Source organism: Oncorhynchus nerka, linkage group LG25 (assembly GCF_034236695.1).
Source record: "Oncorhynchus nerka isolate Pitt River linkage group LG25, Oner_Uvic_2.0, whole genome shotgun sequence".
Lineage (NCBI taxonomy): Eukaryota > Metazoa > Chordata > Actinopteri > Salmoniformes > Salmonidae > Oncorhynchus > Oncorhynchus nerka.
In genome coordinates, this window is record NC_088420.1 from 17,848,546 (window position 1) to 17,871,494 (window position 22,949).

Consider the following 22,949-nt stretch of genomic DNA (forward strand, 5'->3'; position numbering starts at 1 on the left):
GTTTTCATTGAAAGGAAAAAAACAGCAGACACTAGGACAGGGATCAACTATACTGAAATAAAATATAAATGCAACAATTTCAAAGGTTTTACTGAGTTACAGTACATAAGGAAATCTGTCAATTTCAATAAATGCATTAGGCCCTGATCTATGGATATCACATGACTGGGCAAAGGTACGGGCCTGGGAGGGCATAGGGGAGCCAGGCCCAGCCAATGAGTTTATCTCAACAAAAGGGCTTTATTACAGACCGAAATACCCCCTCCTCCTCAGACGATTCCGCAGTTGAAGAAGAGGGATGTGAAGGTCCTGGGCTGGCGTGGTTACACGTGGTCTGCAGTTGTGACGATGGTTGGACGTACAGCCAAATTCTCTAAAATGACGGAGATGGCTTATGGTAGAGAAATTAAACAAACTTTCTGGCAACAGCTCTGGTGGACAGTCCTGCAGTCAGCATGCTAATTGCATGCTCCCTCAAAACTTGAGACATCTGTGGCATTGTGTTGTGAAACAAAACTGCACATTTTAGAGTGCCATTTTATTGTCCCCTGCACAAGGTGCACCTGTGTAATGATCATGCTGTTTAATCAGCTTCTTGATATACCACACCTGTCAACTGATTGGATTATCTTGGCAAAGGAGAAATGCTCACTAACAGGGATGTAAACAAATTTGTACACAACATTTGAAAGAAATGAGCTTTTTGTGCATATGGAACATTTCTGGAATCTTTTAGTTTAGCTCATGAAACATGGGACCAACATTTTACATGTTGCGTTCATTTTTTTGTTCAGTATTGATTCAGCCGTGGGACAATTTTGTTCTTGAACAGAATTGCTAATAATTTGTAATCCTGCAAATTTACCACAAGAAGCCCAAACATACAATATGTGACTGAACCATAATGTGTAACCTTGCTTAGATTTGTATACGAGCACATATCTCTATGTTGGGAATCATTTGGAACAGTATTTCAAAATTAAAATCACAATTTTGCTGGTGTTTATAGAGTATTTTTGTCCAACAATAATGAAATAATATATTTTTTTTGGGGGGGGGGGGGCAAATCTGGTCCGAACCTTGCACTAGGCCCTCCATGGAATGAGTTTGACTGCCCTTATCTATAGGAACTGAAAAGTTGTCACCAAACCTGAAAGTAAAGCATGGGAGAGAAGTACAGGTTGAACATTTCCAGTATTTATTTATGGCTATTAAAAGGTCTATAGATCACATAGGCCTACAGTCTATTTAAAATGTAACCATCTTTCCATTGACCATTGCTCAATCTTTTAGTCTGTCTTTCAGATTTTGAAACAAATAGAGCTGATCCTAAATTACTCTTATTTCACTCCCTGTTAAACAGAGGACAAACATGTTGCATGGACATTGAAGGTTTTCCACCACAAACTATTTCACTCTATTCTTTCTACCGTCTCCTGAAGGTATGTGTTGTCAGGGGAGACAGAAGTCCATGTGCCAAGTTTAGCATGTGACCACCAACACTATTTTCAGTGTTCTACCCCTGACTAAAATTAGACCTCCTCTAGGGTCACGTTTCATCACCACTGACAGACATGGGACGAGGTCTATTGCTACTCTGTTACAAGATTTTCAAAGCAAAGAAGTTATTCCATCAACACAATGGAATACACTGAAGAGATTTGTGAGGAATTTATTACAAGGGTTTTCTTGAAGCAAATTTGTCCAATCTAGAAAGTTCTATTTGACCATTTCTTACAGGACTACTACAGCTGTGCTCCAATCGGTTTTGAACTCGCACATTGTGTTCGTGCTTCCTTGAACTTTACAGTCTATTTGGTGTGACAGATGTATTTCATCATTTTTGTCAATTATGTGAGAGAGTAATCTCCTCTTGATATGGAAGATGAATGAAGATCCAAATAAAAAACAGGCTACATAATCTTATGTTATCAATCATCATTATGAGTGAGTTTCCTTCTGCAGTGAATACATCTGAGCAGAGAATTTCCTGCATCTGTCCTTGTCTAGCTCTGTCCAGCTAATTAAGGGAAGCAGTGATCAACCAGACTCCAGTCCTGTTTTGAGTTTAGACTTTTTTGGGAGCTGTTTGAACAGTTGGTGTAGGGTCACCATGACCGGGGTGGCAGTGTGCAGTGGCTCCGTCAGCTCTATCAAGTCCCTTTGGGAGACTAGAATTAAGAAAACGAAACAAGATCTGCAGAAGCAACAAGAACAAAGGGCCGGTGTAGGTAGGTGAGTGATATTTATCCTTCATCATTTTATTGAATATTTAATACCCATGGGTAAGCCAATAGGCTTAATTGAAAGTGAATGAGACCAAACCCACTGAGATAACTTGGACCTGTCTATGACGTATTGCTCTACATCTATACCAAAGGGTGAGACATAACTGGGAAGATCGGATTATATTGGCCAAGCTGAAAGAGAAGGTGGTGACAGAGGAAGGACGTGTCATTTTAAGTATAGAGAAAGAAGAATGGAAGGTACCTTCCGTCATCTTACCTCTATGCCGTATGATTGTGTAAAAACACTTGCTGTTCTATTTTGATGACAAACTCTACTTTTGGTGAAAATTGACAAGCATAGCACCAGATAACCTTTTTTTAATGTTGAATACTCTTCTTTGACAGACTTTGCCTCGAGCCTTGGTTCACTTTCCTCAACTCATGGAGTGGCAGCTTCACAGGGTTGGACTACAGACAATCCCCCGCTTTGTTTCCAGCTTTGAGAATCTGCTTGTTCTTGACCTGTCCCGAAATGCCATCACAGAGATCCCAAAAGAGATTGGTCAGTAAACCAGTTACATGTAACATCCCCTCAATGAATGTATCACAGGCGCTGCCCACTGGTTGAATCAACGTAGTGTCCACGTAATTTCATTGAAAGTATGTTGAACCAACATGGAATAGACATTGAATTGACGTCTGTGCCCAGTGGGTGATGACTTGTGCTTCATGTCAGAACACATTACCTACTGTGTAGCTTTCCCTCTCTAGGTAAACTGACCAGGCTAAGGGAGCTGCTGGTGAGCTACAATAGAGTGCAAAGTGTTCCAGAAGAACTGGGCTGTTGTGAGAACCTGGAGAAACTGGAGCTGGCAATGAACAGGGACCTTGACGAGCTGCCTTCAGAGGTACCCAACATGGCATGATTGTTGGTTTAACGTTAAAGGGAAACAAACCCATTTTTCAACTTCATATTCATTCTCTCCAGCACCACCCCACCATCAACATATGTGCATTTTTTTATTTTTTGTAATAAAAAGGATATAGAAATTTAAGTATTTCCAATGACATCATCGGTGTGCATCGTGTGATTTTGACCAGTTGTGAGTAGGCATTGCCTACTAATTTGTTGATGTAATTGGAAACGCTTATCTTTCTCAATATTTTTTACTACAAAAAATAGAAACGTGCCATTTTCACAAATATTCCTTTATTGGAACCTTCTAGGTACATGATGATTCATGTGCTTGTCCCTCGCTGTGCTAATTTCCCATTCTGTTGTCCTCAGATTAGCAACCTGAAGAAGCTTTGCCACTTGGATCTCTCCATGAACCAGTTCACAGAGATCCCAGAGAGTGTGGTGAGTCTGCCTGCCCTGGAATGGTTGGATATGGGTGGAAATCGGCTGCAGAGCTTACCACATGACATCCACAGGTAGGCTTGCACACATCTACCATAACCATATATCCAAGCACAGCATATTGATAGAAATACACAAGAGAAAAAAACTACATACATATGTGCTTGCTCTGTCCAGAATGGAGAAGCTGCATACTATGTGGCTGCAGAGGAACGAACTGGAGTTCCTGCCTGACAACATCTGTTACATGCGAAGCCTGGACACGCTGGTGCTTAGCAACAATAAGCTACATGACATTCCCTCAATGATGGAGGACATGAACAACCTCAGGTGAGTGCCATGTCTAGGGGTGGGAGCTATTGGTTGTTTTGGGGATGAGTGGACTGTAGACAAACAAATGTATTGGCCCAGATCGGCAACAATTAACCTAATAAAAGCGGGTTAACAAATACGTAAGCCAGGAGTCATTAATTGTATTTCCAAAAGCTTTATATTCATATTAAAACTAGCAAAAGATTTCCACCAATGTATTTTATACCAAAACAAATTAATCTTCATTCATCATGTTCGCTATACTTGCAGGTTTGTGAATTTCAGAGACAACCCTCTAACATATGAAGTGGAGCTGCCTGCTGCCCCGAATAAATCTGAGGATGAGGATGACAGAGAGATGTTTGGCCGAGATTTCATGCGCGTCTACTGCCAGGAGGCACGGAAAAGAGTTAACGCCATGCTAAATATGCATCGTGTAAATCGTATGTACCAACAAATATGTACTTGAACTGTATGGTGATCTGTTGACTAATAGCAGGGTAAGCTGACATATTATTGAAAAGTTCATTCAAGTTTAATCCACGCAGAAAAACAAAGTAGGCAAACAAGCTAACGGTACCACTCCCAGTCCCAAGAGGTGAGAAAAGTCCTCAGCTCATCCACCTAACGTTACGTTCTGTACTGTGCCATCTAGTGCAGTTTGACTCACTAGATAGCTTCCAAAAATACGTCATTTGCTGACTACTATGAATATTTATGACGGATATTACTAATTGTTCCTGGAACAAATCGTGCCAAAAGGTATTTGCATTTTTGTAGACCCCCGGAATTGCTCTTTAATGATACTGTCCTTTTGAAATGTCTGTTTCAGCACCTGAGTCAAACTACACCTCAGAACTAAATGTGACCCTTGAAGCTGTGGCAGAATCTGCACCGTTACTGTGACCTACTGTAGCAGTCATTCATGTTGGCCTCTGTCGGTTCCTGCCTTGTCTGTTGTGGACAGCGTCTCGTCTTCCGTGTAGTGACTGCCTGGTCTTGTCAAGCATGTCCTTCTGAGCATTTCTTTCTCTTTTTGGGAAATCTAACTTGTCCAACATTGGGGTCAAATCCACTTAATTTCCTGGACATTTTAAAAATACATTTACAAAAATTAAATGACTAAACTTTAAATGGAATTGACTCCAACCATAGTCTTGTCTGCTATGTCCTGAGCTTTTTGCCTTGTTAACAGTCTGTTTTCTTCTGTTACCAGTGTAATGTTTTCTGTAACTGCAAACAGGTTTCTTGCTTTCTTGGGCTTAAAAAAAAGAGGAAAAGTATCAAGATAAATAGCACTGCTCAAAATAGAGAGTTGTGCTGCCCGTGCACCGTGCACCGTCAATGGAATTTATTTTCACCGCAAGACGGGAAGTGCAGTCAGCAACACGTTTTCTAGAGAAACATCTGAGCTGGTGTAGTAGAGTAGGCGGGAGTCAAATCCCTTCTGCTGCAGGAAGTGAACCCTGCCCTGGTCAATCAGCAGCTTGCACAGGCGTCCTATGTTTTCACGGTCCTCAGCATTCAACACTCTAATAGTACAGAAGAAGAAAAAAGATGAAGCAATTGAGGTTTATGTTGGACACAATGTGACGACAGGTCTTCAGTCTATATTACAATGACTATGCAACATGGGTGAAATGTATGTCTCTACAGCTCAATGGCAATACTCACCCTTCCAAGCTGTCTAGTTCAGCCTCTTCTGTCGCCTCGTGCTCCTCTTCCTCAAATGTTTGGTCAGTTTGACCTTGTGGTGGAGAGGTCTGTCTTGCTTGTCTCGAGCCACAGGTCGCCCAACTTGACATGCGCAGGAAGGCAGCGAACTCAGAGGCACCTAGTCCTTTCTCCTTGAAGAACTCCTTGCCTACATAATGCCTCCAGTCACAGCGGTGGTGGCAGCACAAGGCGATGGCCACCCCACCCACCCTCAGCTCCTGGCCGGCAGCTGTCTCCCCTGCCACCCTGGGAATGGGCTGAAGCTCCGGTCCTGTAGACTCTCCAGGCTGCTGCTGGAGCTTTGAGCGCTTGCTGGGTGGCTGATCTTTGATCCCATGGGGCACAGTCTCTGAGCTGCCCAGTAGGCATTGAAGAGCAAGGTCTATTCAGTGCGGTGGAGGTTAGTGAGCAAGGAGTGACTCAAAGACGCATTAATCAATAACTATTATTTTGGAACCACTTCTATGTTGCCTTTCAAAATTCAACACCATTCAAGATTCCAGTACAAGATCTTTCCCCCCTGGTGAGACCTAGTACTCAGAGATGTAGTGCCTGGTCTTACCTGTTGCTGCGCCACACAAGTGTTTGCCCACTCCAACCACAGGAAGTCCCTTTTCTTGGAGGAGAGGAACTTTACCTAAAAGGCAAATAACAGGAAAAGGTTTCAGAAAAGCTCAACTCAACGTGCCTGCTAATGCTTTGTTCAATTCTTAAATCAACTATGTACTTGGCTGTACAAATCCTTATAATCTTCATAATATACAAGTGTGCTTCTCAGGCAATTTGTCAGTGCCAACTTGTGTTTGAAGGGTGATCTCATCAGGTACATTTTTAGAGGGTGTGGCATCTCTTTCACTGTGTTGAAAAGTATAATCCACTTCACCTCCAGAAAACACTAACAGGGTAGGGTGCCTGTTTGTGATGATGTATTTTACATGATAACTGATTGACTGTTTAATGTGAATAAATATTATTCAAATTAAAATGTGTTTTTTAAATGTAGTTACTTACGCAAATCAAGGTGCTGAATATCCACTTGTAGTCTTTCAAATTTGGTATCAGAATTCTGGTGTTTGCCATCTACCTGAATGAGAATGAATTGGGGGGACAATTACCTAACAGTGAAGATGTGTGCACAGCCAAATAAATCACTTTATGTATAAACGGGTTGAAAGATAAAACATAGCTTAACAGGTGGTGTTATACTTTAAAACGAGCGCTTGATCTTTCCACAAGCAGGAAATGGATGTCGTCATAGGCTTTCAGAGCGACATGGATCCAGTGGGAAAGCTTGCCTTTCCCTGCACCAAACTCAACAAAACACCGGTTAGGTCCAAGCAGGTGCAAATCCTCCATGTTTCCTAAAAGGGACGCCTTTTAAAACAGGCAAATCATACATTCATTTATATTGAAAGATAATGTATATAAATGAATGCAAATCATGTGAGATGAAATTAAAGTACCTGTTGCTTCAGGTGTTTGAATGCAGAGTCCCCATTCTTTGGATCATTCAAAGCTTCATGGAGAGCAGGGTGAAATTGTATATTTTCTTCATGTTTGCATTTGAACCCTGCAGAAACATTGGGGGCTCATACATTAAGCACCACATTGGATTAATCATGTTCAGCATGTCAGTGAATGCTGTTAGGTATTGCTTACCTTTGACGGCAGTCTTCAGTTTTTTTATGAGCAGGTTCAACTCTGCTTTGCTGCGATCTGATAAAGGTACCTAAATAAAAGTGAATCATGTAAGTATGGCCTTAATCATGGTGTCTCTCTATTGTAGGTAATGTCAGCACCTTTCTAAGGTTCTGCTCATAAGACATACACCCAGTTTCTCATATATAATGTCACTTTAGTGACTCAATGCTGTGACATTACCTCATCTTTGAGGGTGTCCTCAACAATGGCTGGTCCAGCATTAATATCTTGCACATAGAACAGCTACATTTGCATAGGAGAAAGAAAGATTAATCAATTTAGGCTAATAGAAGGGACATTTAGGCCAATGTATTTGAGATACCTGGGTATGTATTCTCATAATTACACTGAACAAATGGGGAATACAGATATGCATCTGTTGGTCACAGATACCTTAAAAAAAAAGTAGGGTTATGGATCAGAAAACCAGTCAGTATCTAGTGTGACCACCTCATGCAGATTAACATATCTTCTTTGCATAGAGTTGATCAGGCTGTTGATTGTGGCCTGTGGAATGTTGTCCCACTCCTCTTCAATTGCTGCGTGAAGTTGCTGGATATTGGCGGAACTGGAACACGCTACCGTACACGTTGACCCAGAGCATCCCAAACATGCTCAATGGGTGACATGTCTGGTAAGTATGCAGGCCATGGAAGAACGGCCATTTTCATCTTCAATGAAAATGTGTACTTTTCCTTGCGACATAGGGCCGTGCATTTTCAAGCTGAAACATGAGGTGATGGCGGCTGATGAATGGCACGACAATGGGCCTCAGGATCTCGTCACGGTATCTGTGCATTCAAATTGCCATCGATAAAATGCAATTGTGTTCGTTGTCCGTAGCTTATGCCTGCCCATACCATAACCCCACCGCCAACATGGGGCACTCTGTTCACAACACTGACATCAGCAAACAGCTCGCTCACACGACGCCATCTGCCCGGTACAGTTGAAACTGGGATTCATCCAAGAACAGCACACTTCTCGAGTGTACCAGTGGCCATTGAAGGTGAGCATTTGCCCACTAAAAGCGTTTACGACGTCAAACTCGAGTCAGGTCAAAACTCTGGTGAGGACAACGAGCATGCAGATGAGATTCCCTGAGACGGTTTCTGACAAATTGTGCAGAAATTCATCTCAGAAAATCCTGCAAGTGAAGAAGCCGGATGTTGGAGGTCTAGGGCTGGCGTGGTTACGGTTGTGAGGCAGGTTGGCCTCACAACTGACAAATTCTCTAAAACAACGTCGGAGGTGGCTTATGGTAGGGAAATAAACATGAAATTCTCTGGCAACAGCTCTGGTGGACATTCCTGCAGTCAGCATGCCAATTACACCCTACCTCAAAACTTGAGACATCTGTGTTGTGTGACAAAACTACATGTTTTAGTGGCCTTTTGTCCCCAGCACAAGGTGCACCTGTGTAATGATTATGCTGTTTAATCAGCTACTTGACATGCCACACCTGTCAGGTGGATAGATTATCTTGGCAAAGGAGAAATGCTCACTAACGGATTTGTGCACAAAATCTGAGAGAAATAAGCTTTTTGTGAGTTGGAAAAATTTCTGGGATCGTTTATTTCAGCTCATGAAACATGGGACCAATACTTTACATGTTGTGTTTATATTTTTGTTCAGTGTATATTCAACTTACAGGTTTGGGTTTCTCTCTGGAGTTGCACTTCTTCAGATGTTTTGCTAAAAGATCTTCGAATACAGTACTACAAAGACAGATGAAATCATAGATTTAGAGGTTCTCCTGAAATGGTACAATTTACCTTTTTAAAATTCGGGATGGTGTCTCTCCCAAGTGCCAACTTACTGTTTTGGATCCAGAGGACATGGTATTCTTTTTTTCTCACAGTCCTTTTCCTAAACACAGCACAAGAGGAGAAGTTGCAATATGAAACGTATATCACTCCTACTAGCTAGGTTTTCATCCAATTGGCGACAGATTTTCATGTGTATATTCAAAAATCTGCATAAAAACATATGAGATAGGTTTCCATCATATGTACAAAGGTGCAGAGAAAAGGCTCTGCGTGATGACGTAATGCACATAAAAATACCTTTTGCAGTTAAATTCCATGTACCGAATATAAAATACAAGTTAAATGGGTTTCCATCGCATTTTCAACTCTACTGGTTTTCTCACAAAAATGTTTGTTATAAAAATTGGCTCTAGCCAAAAGAATGCAGATACAGTATTGAGCAGTTGGCTAGAGCGCATCTATAGCCTATATCATGAGATTATTATGGACAAAAGAGCAAGAATATTTGTATTTGTCAAACGGCAGCCTAGTATCAATGATCATGTCACCTGAATAAAACCCTGCATATTTAATAGAAAGGAGAATCAAGCTCATCACCTTGCACTTTCACTACCCTGTGAAGGTCATCATCATTTATTTAATCTGTATCCTAATAAACAGCATGCTTTCCAGACGAGTTGTAGGAGGACCACAAGTCATCACGTGACTCCAAGTGTACTTTGATATGTTATTATATCCATATTTGCGAATAAAAGCATTTCCACCAACATTTCTCGCATAATTAATTTTACAGACACAAAAAGATACCTTGTCTAGCATATTTTGTTTTGTAGACATTTGGAAAGTTCAAATTTCTTTCCCATTTCCATCAGGCCGGTCATAAAAAAAAGGTACTATACTCGCATTAAAAAAGGGTAGTGAGGTCTGCACAACGCATCACCGGGGGCAAACTACCTGCCCTCCAGGACACCTACACCACCTGATGTCACAGGAAGGCCATAAAGATCATCAAGGACAACAACCACCTGAGCCACTGCCTGTTCACCCCGCTATCATCCAGAAGGCGAGGTCAGTACAGGTGCATCAGAGCTGGGACCGAGAGACTGAAAAACAGCTTCTATCTCAAGGCCATCAGACTGTTAAACAGCCACCACTAACATTGAGTGGCTGCTGCCAACACACTGACTCAACTCCAGCCACTTTAATAATGGGAATTGATGGAAATTGATGTAAAATATATATCACTAGCCTTTAAACAATGCTACTTAATATAATGTTTACATACCCTACATTATTAATCTCATATGTATATGTATATACTGTACTCTATCATCTACTGCATCTTTATGTAATACATGCATCACTAGCCACTTTAAACTATGCCACTTTGTTTACATACCCTACATTACTCATCTCATATGTATATACTGTACTCGATACCATCTACTGCATCTTGCCTATGCCGTTCTGTACCATCACTCATTCATATATCTTTATGTACATATTCTTTATCCCTTTACACTTGTGTGTATAAGGTAGTAGTTTTGGAATGGTTAGATTAGATTACTCGTTGGTTATTACTGCATTGTCGGAACTAGAAGCACAAGCATTTCGCTACACTCGCATTAACATCTGCTAACCATGTGTATGTGAAAAATAAATTGTATTTGATTTTTTTTAAATGATGTCAATTAGCCTATCAGAAGCTTCTAAAGCCATGACATCTTTTTCTGGAATTTTCCAAGCTGTTTAAAGGCACAGTCAACTTGCTGTATGTAAACTTCTGACCCACTGGAATTGTGACACAGTAAAATAATCTGTCTGTAAACAATTGTTGGAAAAATTACTAGTGTCATGCACAAAGTAGATGTCCTAACCGACTTGCAAAAACTATAGTTAACAAGACATTTGTGGAGTGTTTGAAAAAAAAGTTAATGACTCCAACCTAAGTGTATGTAATCTTCCGACTTCAACTGTAACTATATAGCTAGGTGTCATCTAAATTAACCCTAATTTAATTGATTAATGGTGGTCGGACCAATCTATGTGGAGCTAGCCACAATAGGAATTAGCCACAGTAGTGGACTTTGCAGTTAGCCTTCAAAATAAAATATGTAATTGACAGTGATGCAAATGAATACAAATTGTAGAAGTATGCCATAATTGAATAGATCATGCAAAATGAGGTTGGAATGTTATATAAAGTCAAAAGACAACAATTTGTTAATTTGACAAAAATCTGTTGAAATCATACTGGATGTATTATACTTTATAATTGCATCGGGGGCATACTTATTTCACTGTACAGCCTTAGCTATGGATTGTGGATCAATGACATGGGGTATCAAGTCTACTTAGTGACACCCAGAGAACATTAGTGTCGTAGCACTTATTGCGGGACTGAAACAACTGTGAATTGAGCCACATTTATTGTCAACCTATGTGTATTGAACAGTATTCCAGAGGAAAAACAATACTGCATGGATGGTTTGGAGTCTGATAACTCTGAGGAGGACTTTGGGAAAAAATATATTGGGTATTGAGTAGACTGATACCCCATTTCATTGATGCCCAATCCTTAGGTAAAGCTGTACAGTGAAATATGAATATCAATACACAATTGGCTGACTGGGGAGGTGATTTCACAGTCACAGTTCTATGATAAGAGCTACAATGCTAATATTTGCGTAAACTCTTCCCAGTTGTCTTCTGTGGGCATCACTTTCAAAGGGTTACTTTTACTTTGAAGGCAAATCACAAATGCCACTATTGTGCCTAATCCTTATTGTGGCTAGCTTCACAACATATAACCTGGTCCAGTCGAGCCTCACTAGCCAGATGAAGCTAGCTGGCTGCTTATAACATTAGCTTTGGGCAGCAGGGTTCGTGGCTTGTTTGCAGACTTTTTTGTACAGCTTTGACAGTACTACTGATAGTAGTGGTGGAGCTTGGCTTGCATGTGCAAATTGAGAACACACAACATTCTATAATAGAACTGTGTTATTTGACAAGTGTCAAATTAAAAGCTTATTTAACACAAAGTGTTATTTGACGTGTGTCTTTTTTGACACACCAAGACCCAAACGGTGTTCCATAGTATGTCGTGAAGCTCAGAGCAGTGACGTTATTGCACATGTAATACAACATTTTTTGTGGCGTCATTACGTCATATAGGTATGTACGTCAGCTTTCACATCGGCGTTATATAGACATCGGGCGGATACCGACGTTGGCATTTTTAGCTAATATCGGCTGATTCCGATATCTTCACCGATATATCGTGCATCCCTAATTTGAACCGATTACTTTAAAATCATACACAGACAATGTTATAAAGATAATTTTGTCGCTAATGCCAGCCTGCAGTACCTTGGTCAGCATTCAACTTGAGTTACTCCATGAGAGGTGGCAGCACTGAGCTGGCCTGCAACATCACTTCCTAGAGCAGGGATCATCAACTAGGTTTAGCCGCGGGCCGTTTTTTTTCCATGACTCGATGGTCGGGCCGGAACATAACTACAAATAATTTGTAAATTGCAATTTGACCGCAAGAATCCCATATAGATCATTTCAAAACTTGCTTACATTTGTATACAAACACGTTTCTCTCTTGTGTGTGAATACTTGGGAATATATTTCCTAAATGAAAATCACTTGAAGCTGATTTCCTGGTGTTTTTAGTCTTTTATGCTTAGAAAAGTTGTGGGGACAAATAAAAACCTCCTGCATGCCAAATTCGGACTGTACATACTTCAAATGTATGATACTCCCCCACTTAACATACTGCTTGACTAGTTGGGCCCAAGCTTGCTGTACAACATTAAAACCTATTCAGTCTGTCTACAAACAGGCTCTCAAAGTGCTTGATAGGAAGCCCAATAGCCATCATCATTGTCACATCCTTAGAAAGCATGAGCTCTTGAGTTGGGAAAATCTTGTGCAATACACCGACGCATGTCTTGTATTCAAGATCCTTAATGGCCTGGCTCCCCCTCCACTCAATATTTTTGTTAAACAGAAAACCCAGACATATGGCAGCAGATCCACAAGGTCTGTCATGAGAGGTGACTGTATAGTTCCCCTAAGGAAAAGCACCTTTAGTAAATCTGCATTCTCTGTGAGAGCTTCCCATGTCTGGAATACACTGCCATCAGACACACATAATAACTGCACCACATATCACACTTTCACAAAATGCTTGAAGACATGGCTAAAGGTCAGTCAGATTTGTGAACATGGTCCCTAGCTGTGTGTTGCCGCTCTCCATGTTGTCTGTTGTCTGTAGCTTGTGAGGTGTGGAAACACTTTGTTGCTTTTATGAATTTTGTCTTGCTGCTTTTTGTTCTATGTTGCTCTGTCTGTATGCTACGTCTTGCTTGTCCTATGTTGCTCTGTCTGTATGCTACGTCTTGCTTGTCCTATGTTGCTCTGTCTGTATGCTATGTCTTGCTTGTCCTATGTTGCTATGTCTTGCTTGTTCTATGTTGCTATTGTCTATATTGTAAATGTTTTTAATAACCTGCCCAGGGACTGCGGTTGAAAATTAGCCGGCTGGCTAAAACCGGCACTTTTACTGAAACGTTGATTAATGTGCACTGTCCCTGTAAAAATAAAAAATAAACTCAAACTGCGGAACACCAGTTGAGGAAACTTGTCCTAGAGTAACTCAAACTGTACATGCAACGTTTCCAAAAACTCCTCCATGTAGTAAGACCCTGACATGCTGAAATGACTTCCTGATAATCAAATGTGCCACTGAGCATTCTCATTGGAAACAATGGGGTGATGGGCTTCATCCATGTTTTTTTACAGTCTAGTTCACGTTCTAGTCGGAACTAGGAAACTCTGGAGTTCAGACTTGCTAATTGGTTGTAGTTATCCACGTGCTGCATCTAACATTTGTGGTCCCTAGTTCCGACTGGCACATGAACGCGGCATTTGATTCATCCATATTTTGTTAGTCTATGGACGAATCGATGTAGTCGGAAATTATTTCCATTTAGCCTGGTCTCTGCATCACTCCGTTGGTGGAGTGAATTTGAAACTTCATTCACCATGGAGTGGAGTTTAGTCAGCTATCTTCAGTTGCCATAACAGTAACCTACACCAATCCCCCACGGTCAGTGGGTAGTTTATGGGGCTAGCCGTGGCTGGGAATATTTTCACAGTTGTGTCAAACAGTGTGGTGGTGTCCTGCTCTACTTACCGCATTAGCATGTTCCCCACAATATGCTTTTCCACTTCCAACTATCATTTTGCAGTATCGTTTTTTCTTTTCCACGTAAAAAGCACATCTTCCAGGCAGAGGTGCAGACACGCCGTCCGCAGTGGGGACCTCCATGTTTACAACTTCCGTATAGTTACCACGTCATCCAACTACAGTACCATAGAATGGGGACGCGTTCCAGGTGGTCTACATTTCACGAAGCTGCATTTCAATGACTGAGTATGTTTTACACATTTATACCCAGTAGTAGCTATAGAGTGTAGTTAATGTGGTGTTGTTGTAGTTTGACTGTAAGAACGATCAACAAGTGAAGCAGCACATTGTGCTATTCCACCACTCGTCTGCAATTTAGACGATCTGGAACGCCCACATTATTTCTCGACGTTACTTCCGTCGCCTCTTTCTCAAGTGGATGTTTCCCCAACGGTTATTCGCGGGAGAGAAGCGCCAAACTCGAAATTGAAGAGACTATTTTTTTAAACCAAGGCCATACAAATCGAACCTTGGAATTTGCAATTTAGACACTACATTTTTGGGATTATGAAACAATCATGACAGAAACACTTTTCAACAAGCGATTGCAAGTGCACGTCAAATGCAAAGATTGCGAAGAAAGGTAAGTTCGATTGATTGCTAACGTTACCGTTCGTTAACTAGCTAGCATAATTAACGTTATCTAGCTACCGTAACTAGCTAGATATCAAGCAATATCGACACTTGCGGCCTAACTAGGTAGCTCATCAATTTGATATAGTCGTGTCTGGGCATCAGCTAGCTACAGACTATCCAGCAACCTGTGCGACGCGTTACATTGCTAGCTAGCTAAGTTAGCATGTTCAGTAACGTTAAATGTCATCTTCGCCATTCGCCAGATGGCGCTTGATAATAACAAATATATCAATGGAGTTGTATGTTACGACTAAAAATACATTGATTGAATCTTTCTGGCTAACTTTACATTACAGGAGAGGAAATATCAGAGTCGGCATTGAGCTTCAATTAACAACTAATCCAGTCCACAAAAGGGTAAGTGGTGCTTACAACCTTGGTTGGTGTTTTGCAAGACTGGATTATTTTCTCATCATCACCCTCCCTCTTTTTATATAGTGTGAATGAGCAGTGTTTCAGAAACCAGTGCATTGATCTCGAAATGCATTGCTTACTGCTGTGGGCATGCATAAATACCCAACATAAAGATAGACTCATCAATACAACATCATACCACAGCGGGGTAACTTCCGCTGAACAGACATCAACAACACCAAAAGTTTCCTGTCACTCACTTCATGGTACAACACATTGGAGAAGCACCAGTCCTAATTAGCAATGCAGCATTACAGCCACATAACTGTTAGTGGGTGTTTTTAATGGAAGTGAAAGTTGCAAAAGGGTGGCTCTCTGGGAGGCATGCATGGGTTAGACTATTCATGGGCCTTAATGGTTTTCAAGGGCTGACCTACAAACATTAGCGACTGGATTCTGCTTAATGATTGACGTTAGTTGACAATGCACTTCCCCTGTTCAAGGGATTCCCTATCACGTCTGCTTTTCCCAAATGTCAGTCCTTCCCTCAACATTTACATTTAAGTCATTTAGCAGACGCTCTTATCCAGAGCGACTTACAAATTGGTGCATTCACCTTATGACCTCCAGTGGAACAGTAGTGCATCTAAATCTTTTCAGGGGGGGGGGTGAGAGGGATTACTTTATCCTATCCTAGGTATTCCTTAAAGAGGTGGGGTTTCAGGTGTCTCCGGAAGGTGGTGATTGACTCCGCTGTCCTGGCGTCGTGAGGGAGTTTGTTCCACCATTGGGGGGCCAGAGCAGCGAACAGTTTTGACTGGGCTGAGCGGGAACTGTACTTCCTCAGTGGTAGGGAGGCGAGCAGGCCAGAGGTGGATGAACGCAGTGCCCTTGTTTGGGTGTAGGGCCTGATCAGAGCCTGGAGGTACTGAGGTGCCGTTCCCCTCACAGCTCCGTAGGCAAGCACCATGGTCTTGTAGCGGATGCGAGCTTCAACTGGAAGCCAGTGGAGGGAGCGGAGGAGCGGGGTGACGTGAGAGAACTTGGGAAGGTTGAACACCAGACGGGCTGCGGCGTTCTGGATGAGTTGTAGGGGTTTAATGGCACAGGCAGGGAGCCCAGCCAACAGCGAGTTGCAGTAATCCAGACGGGAGATGACAAGTGCCTGGATTAGGACCTGCGCCGCTTCCTGTGTGAGGCAGGGTCGTACTCTGCGGATGTTGTAGAGCATGAACCTACAGGAACGGGCCACCGCCTTGATGTTAGTTGAGAACGACAGGGTGTTGTCCAGGATCACGCCAAGGTTCTTAGCGCTCTGGGAGGAGGACACAATGGAGTTGTCAACCGTGATGGCGAGATCATGGAACGGGCAGTCCTTCCCCGGGAGGAAGAGCATATATAGTAGTAGTTAGTGACAAAGCCACTGTAACTAACACAACTTTGCATTCTAGGATCTGCTGGTGAGACTGACAGATGACACCGACCCTTATTTTCTGTACAACCTTGCCATATCAGAAGAGGATTTTCAAAGGTATCTTACAATTCAGTCATTGTGCCCACTATAATGAGCATACACTAATCCTACGTCTTCTCTGTCATCAGTTTGAAAGTTCAACAGGGCCTGTTGGTAGACTTTGCGTCCTTTCCTCAGAAGTTTATAGACCTGCTAAACCAGTGTATCTCGGAGCAAGACAAAGAGAATCCAAGGTGAGAAGACTCTCAGCTCGTTGAATGTCTCCACTAACTGAGATCATGGACATGTGATGTCTCTTTGCTCTCCTTTCCCTAGATTTCTGCTCCAGTTGTCATCTCCATCATCCCCAGTATTAGACCACAGCCCTGCCAACCTCAATGTTGTGGAGACCAACGCATTCAAGCACCTCACTCACCTGTCTCTGAAGCTGCTACATGGCACTGACGTGGAGATCAAGAAGTACCTGGCAGTTTGTCTTTCCTGTGTGAAGGTAAGTGAATCTCCCGTAACTCCCTCAGAAACACTAGTTTCGGGGACACAGATTTAGCCTAGTCCTGGATCAAATTAAAATAAACATTTTTGATGGAGTTTTTCCATTGAGGTTGGTTTTAGTCCTGGAGTAGGATTCATCTGTGTCTGGGAAACCACCCCTAGTTGTCTTTGTGACCTCAGTCTTGGGAATGGTTGGTAGCAGACCTATGAAAGACCTTGGGAGATTCCATGAAGCAACACAGACTGCATTATACTAAAGTCTGAGAAACTTCTTTGTTGTATTTTAAGTTATCCCCCCATTTTGATCTGTCAGGAGGAGAAGCAGCAGTTGGAACAGAGGCTGAAGAAGACTGAAGATGATCTCTCGAGGCAGCTCAGCTACACACAACAGGTAAAGCAGTAGTTGATCTGAATTGATTGATTCATCTAAAAATGTAGGCGGGAGAAGTAACATCTTAAGTGGGTCCCGATTTTTAAGGTCACCTTTCATATAAACGTGTCTTACAGACTCTGTCGGAGAAGAGCAGAGAGCTAGACAAGCTTCGGTCTGAGTGGACCAGCCAAACAAGCGCTCTGTCGAGCCGCCACTCTCAGGACCTCACTGCAGAGCGGGAGAACGCTTTGGAGGTATCAAGTAACTTCTCGTATTATAAGTATGATGTTTAGTTAACTGCCTGAAATCGTCTAAGTGCTATTCCAGTTATCAGAAGCCATAAAACCTTGAATATTTTTTTTATCTATTTGAGATGACTGGAGTCTCCAACAGGTTTATAGCGAGCTACCAGTAGCTCGCAGCCCACCTAATGAGAAGCTCGCCAAACAATTCTGAAATTACATGCAATTTTCACGTGTTCCACCGAAAACTGTCATGAACAAATCTCTCAAGTAGACACCGAAAGCTCCCAGCTACTATCTAATCAACACATTGAAATTATCCCACTATTGGCTTAAAAAGCCAAACCTAACACTATCTTCCAATTCATTTCCAGAAATATTGCACCCGTTTGTCTATCACTCCATTAGTGGCCAGTTTTACATTTAAGTCATTTAGCAGACGCTCTTATCCAGAGCGACTTACAAATTGGTGCATTCACCTTATGACATCCAGTGGAACAGCCACTTTACAATAGTGCATCTAAATCTTTTAAGGGGGGGGGGTGAGAAGGATTACTTTATCCTATCCTAGGTATTCCTTAAAGAGGTGGGGTTTCAGGTGTCTCCGGAAGGTGGTGATTGACTCCGCTGTCCTGGCGTCGTGAGGGAGTTTGTTCCACCATTGGGGGGCCAGAGCAGCGAACAGTTTTGACTGGGCTGAGCGGGAACTGTACTTCCTCAGTGATAGGGAGGCGAGCAGGCCAGAGGTGGATGAACGCAGTGCCCTTGTTTGGGTGTAGGGCCTGATCAGAGCCTGGAGGTACTGAGGTGCCGTTCCCCTCACAGCTCCGTAGGCAAGCACCATGGTCTTGTAGCGGATGCGAGCTTCAACTGGAAGCCAGTGGAGGGAGCGGAGGAGCGGGGTGACGTGAGAGAACGTGGGAAGGTTGAACACCAGACGGGCTGCGGCGTTCTGGATGAGTTGTAGGGGTTTAATGGCACAGGCAGGGAGCCCAGCCAACAGCGAGTTGCAGTAATCCAGACGGGAGATGACAAGTGCCTGGATTAGGACCTGCGCCGCTTCCTGTGTGAGGCAGGGTCGTACTCTGCGGATGTTGTAGAGCATGAACCTACAGGAACGGGCCACCGCCTTGATGTTAGTTGAGAACGACAGGGTGTTGTCCAGGATCACGCCAAGGTTCTTAGCGCTCTGGGAGGAGGACACAGTGGAGTTGTCAACCGTGATGGCGAGATCATGGAACGGGTAGTCCTTCCCCGGGAGGAAGAGCAGCTCCGTCTTACCGAGGTTCAGCTTGAGGTGGTGATCCGTCATCCACACTGATATGTCTGCCAGACATGCAGAGATGCGATTCGCCACCTGGTCATCAGAAGGGGGAAAGGAGAAGATTAATTGTGTGTCGTCTGCATAGCAATGATAGGAGAGACCATGTGAGGTTATGACAGAGCCAAGTGACTTGGTGTATAGCGAGAATAGGAGAGGGCCTAGAACAGAGCCCTGGGGGACACCAGTGGTGAGAGCACGTGGTGAGGAGACGGATTCTCGCCACGCCACCTGGTAGGAGCGACCTGTCAGGTAGGACGCAATCCAAGCGTGGGCCGCGCCGGAGATGCCCAACTCGGAGAGGGTGGAGAGGAGGATCTGATGGTTCACAGTATCGAAGGCAGCCGATAGGTCTAGAACACATATGTCAGAGTCAAGGCCCGCGGGCCACATCCGGCCCGCAAGAAGGTTTTTTACGGCCCCTGGGATGATCTTGATTTATTATTAGAACCGGCCCGCAGCAAGCCGGCAGCCCGCAGATCTTTTACACGCACCAATACTACATTTCCCACAATGCAAAGGTGACGCACCGAGCAGTAGGCTGCTTCATTTCAATATTTATTGGCACAGCAGTCGTCAGCATCACAGTAAAATTAACTTTCAGATACCCATCAAAAATGGCAAAACGGAAGGTGGATACTGAGAACCGGGGTTTCAAACAAGGTGGGAGTCGGAGTATATGTTCACGAAGGTAGCTGGAAAACCTGTGTGTCTTCTGTGTGGAGAAAGTGTGGCGGTACTGAAAGAGTATAATCTGAGACGACATTATGAAACGAAACACGCGGACAAAAACAAGAATATGGACATGGAACAAAGGCTACAAAAGGCAGAGGAATTAAAACGAGGCCTCAAATCTCGACAGGCTCTGTTCAAAAAAGCCAAATCACAAGGCCAGGCTGCTGTCAAGGCCAGTTTTATTTTGGCAGAAGAGATCGCTAAATCAGCCCGGCCATTTACGGAGGGGGATTTCATCAAAAACTGCATGATTAAAGTTTGTGACGAAGTTTGCCCAGAAAAAAGGCAACTCTTTTTAAATGTGAGTCTGAGCAGAAACACCATTGCCGAGAGAGTAGACCAGTTGTCCATCAATCTAAAAGAGCAGCTTGTGAAAAAGGGAAAAGATTTTATTGCATATTCCTTGGCTGTGGATGAGAGCACCGACATTTCTGACATTGCCCAGTTGTCAATTTTCATCCGCGGAGTGGACTCCAACCTAAGCGTGACAGAGGAGTTTTTGGCTTTACGTCCTATGCATGGCACAACTACGGGGCATGATTTGTATGAAGAGGTGTCAAGATGTGTAAATGAGATGAAGCTGCCTTGGGAAAAACTCGTGGGTTTGACAACCGACGGAGCACCTGCGATGTGTGGACACAGGAGCGGACTGGTGGCGAAGATACGGGAAAAGATGCAAGAGGAAAACGCGACAGGTGAGCTGACAGCTTATCATTGTATCATACACCAGGAAGCGTTGTGCGGTAAAGCCTTGAAAATGGAGCATGTAATGAGCATCATCACGCGCACAGTTAACTTTATCAGAGCCAAAGGTTTGAATCACCGCCAGTTCAAGGCATTTCTGACGGAGTTAGAAACGGAGCATGGTGATTTGCCTTATCACACAGAGGTGCGATGGCTAAGCCAGGGAAAGGTGCTTCAAAGATGTTTCGAGCTTCGTGAGGAGATTTGTCTGTTCTTGGACAGCAAAGGGAAAGACACAACACAACTCCGAGACGAAATGTTTCTGTGTGAAATGGCTTTTCTGTGTGACATTACGAGTCATCTGAATGCAATAAACTTGCAGCTGCAGGGTCGGGATCGTGTCATCTCTGATATGTACAGTACAGTGAAGGCATTTAAAACCAAACTGACTCTGTGGGAGACGCAGATGCGGAAAGAAAATTTGAGCCACTTTCCCAGCTGCCAGACCATGAAAGAGAAGCTCTCTACCAGTGCGTTCCCGAGCACACAGTTGGCTGATAAAATAGGTATGCTTGCCGCTGACTTTCGACGCCGATTTGCTGACTTTGAAGCACAAAAAAGCAGGTTGGAACTGCTCGGTAACCCATTTGCTGTTGACGTGGAAAGCTCACCACCAAACCTCCAAATGGAGTTGATTGACCTCCAATGCAATGATGCACTGAGGGCAAAATATGCGGCAGTGGGTGCTGCGGAGTTCGCCCGTTTCCTCCCCGGCACAATGCCCCAGCTGCGCATCCAGGCTGCTCAAACGTTGTCTATGTTTGGCAGCACATACCTGTGTGAACAACTGTTTTCTTTGATGAACCTGAACAAAACATCACACAGAAGTCGACTTACTGCTGAACACCTCCACTCAATTCTGAGGATTTCTTCAGCTCAGAGCCTTACCCCGAACATTGATGAACTTGTGGAAAAGATGGGACACCACCAAGTATCACCCTCAACCTCAAACAAGTGAACATTACTGTGCAATCACATATTTAGAGTTTTTACTCAGTTCAAGTTTAAAAGTTAAAATTTAATATTTGTTTTCACTGCATGTTACTTCTCCTTAAACAAAGTGTTGTTTTTGATTAATAGATTTTTGCACTTTATTTTTTTGTATTTCAATCCAATTATATTTTAAAAATATTTCAGTTGAGTGGATGATAGAAAATTGCTATTATTGTTTTTTCTTTGAAGTAAATTTAGCCCACTTTTGCTAAAATAGAAAATATAGTCTACTGATGGTGCCTTGAATACCGGTTTCTTTCATTTAATGTTCATGTTATGGGGATATTTATATAAAGGAAATTTGTCTTTTGTGTCTGTTGAAAATTAAAGATTACTGACAGAGCCATAAGAAAATATTGCTTTATTTATCTGATCATATTGTAATATATTTGTTAGGTTTTCAGTAGGTTCAATTAGGTTCACTAGACTATATGCGTCATTTAAAAAATTTTCAATGAACATTCGAACAGTCCGGCCCTCGTCTTGTAGCTGATTTTTTTATTTGGCCCTCCGTCCATTTGACTTTGACACCCCTGGTCTAGAAGGATGAGAGCAGAGGAGAGAGAGTTAGCTTTAGCAGTGCGGAGCGCCTCCGTGATACAGAGAAGAGCAGTCTCAGTTGAATGACTAGTCTTGAAACCTGACTGATTTGGATCAAGAAGGTCATTCTGAGAGAGATAGCGGGAGAGCTGGCCAAGGACGGCACGTTCAAGAGTTTTGGAGAGAAAAGAAAGAAGGGATACTGGTCTGTAGTTGTTGACATCGGAGGGATCGAGTGTAGGTTTTTTCAGAAGGGGTGCAACTCTCGCTCTCTTGAAGACGGGAGGGACGTAGCCAGCAGTCAGGGATGAGTTGATGAGCGAGGTGAGGTAAGGGAGAAGGTCACCGGAAATGGTCTGGAGAAGAGAGGAGGGGATAGGGTCAAGCGGGCAGGTTGTTGGGCGGCCGGCCGTCACAAGACGCGAGATTTCATCTGGAGAGAGAGGGGAGAAAGAGGTCAGAGCACAGGGTAGGGCAGTGTGAGCAGAACCAGCGGTGTCGTTTGACTTAGCAAACGAGGATCGGATGTCGTCGACCTTCTTTTCAAAATGGTTGACGAAGTCATCTGCAGGGAGGGGGAGGAGGATTCAGGAGGGAGGAGAAGGTGGCAAAGAGCTTCCTAGGGTTAGAGGCAGATGCTTGGAATTTAGAGTGGTAGAAAGTGGCTTTAGCAGCAGAGACAGGAGAGGAAAATGTAGA

General features: G+C 43.1%; 3 protein-coding genes across 3 annotated transcripts in view; 2 read left to right on the forward strand and 1 right to left on the reverse strand.

Moving 5' to 3' along the window:
* Nucleotides 1-1,506: 1,506 nt before the first annotated feature.
* lrrc39 (leucine rich repeat containing 39) lies at nt 1,507-6,601 on the forward strand. The gene is made up of 8 exons (XM_029633705.2): nt 1,507-2,235; nt 2,381-2,486; nt 2,634-2,790; nt 3,000-3,136; nt 3,517-3,662; nt 3,766-3,918; nt 4,171-4,343; nt 4,733-6,601. The coding sequence occupies exons 1-8, from the start codon at nt 2,114-2,116 to the stop codon at nt 4,804-4,806; spliced, it is 1,068 nt and encodes a 355-aa protein (XP_029489565.1). The 5' UTR covers nt 1,507-2,113; the 3' UTR covers nt 4,807-6,601.
* trmt13 (tRNA methyltransferase 13 homolog) lies at nt 4,060-14,622 on the reverse strand. Its single transcript, XM_029633704.2, has 11 exons — nt 14,293-14,622; nt 9,137-9,186; nt 8,969-9,035; nt 7,498-7,560; nt 7,276-7,345; nt 7,080-7,186; nt 6,823-6,990; nt 6,628-6,700; nt 6,179-6,253; nt 5,575-5,998; nt 4,060-5,432 (listed from the first exon to the last, which is right to left on the reverse strand). Exons 1-11 carry the CDS (start codon nt 14,425-14,427, stop codon nt 5,258-5,260), a joined length of 1,407 nt encoding a protein of 468 aa, XP_029489564.1. The 5' UTR covers nt 14,428-14,622; the 3' UTR covers nt 4,060-5,257.
* Nucleotides 14,623-14,745: 123 nt separating this feature from the next.
* sass6 (SAS-6 centriolar assembly protein) overlaps nt 14,746-22,949 on the forward strand; it is a 32,703-nt gene continuing 24,499 nt past the window's right edge. The window contains exons 1-7 of the mRNA XM_029633703.2: nt 14,746-14,929; nt 15,279-15,339; nt 16,788-16,867; nt 16,939-17,043; nt 17,126-17,300; nt 17,616-17,693; nt 17,810-17,929. Of these exons, the coding sequence (XP_029489563.1) occupies nt 14,865-14,929; nt 15,279-15,339; nt 16,788-16,867; nt 16,939-17,043; nt 17,126-17,300; nt 17,616-17,693; nt 17,810-17,929 (684 nt within the window). The 5' untranslated portion in view covers nt 14,746-14,864. The remainder of the gene's footprint in view (nt 14,930-15,278; nt 15,340-16,787; nt 16,868-16,938; nt 17,044-17,125; nt 17,301-17,615; nt 17,694-17,809; nt 17,930-22,949) is intronic.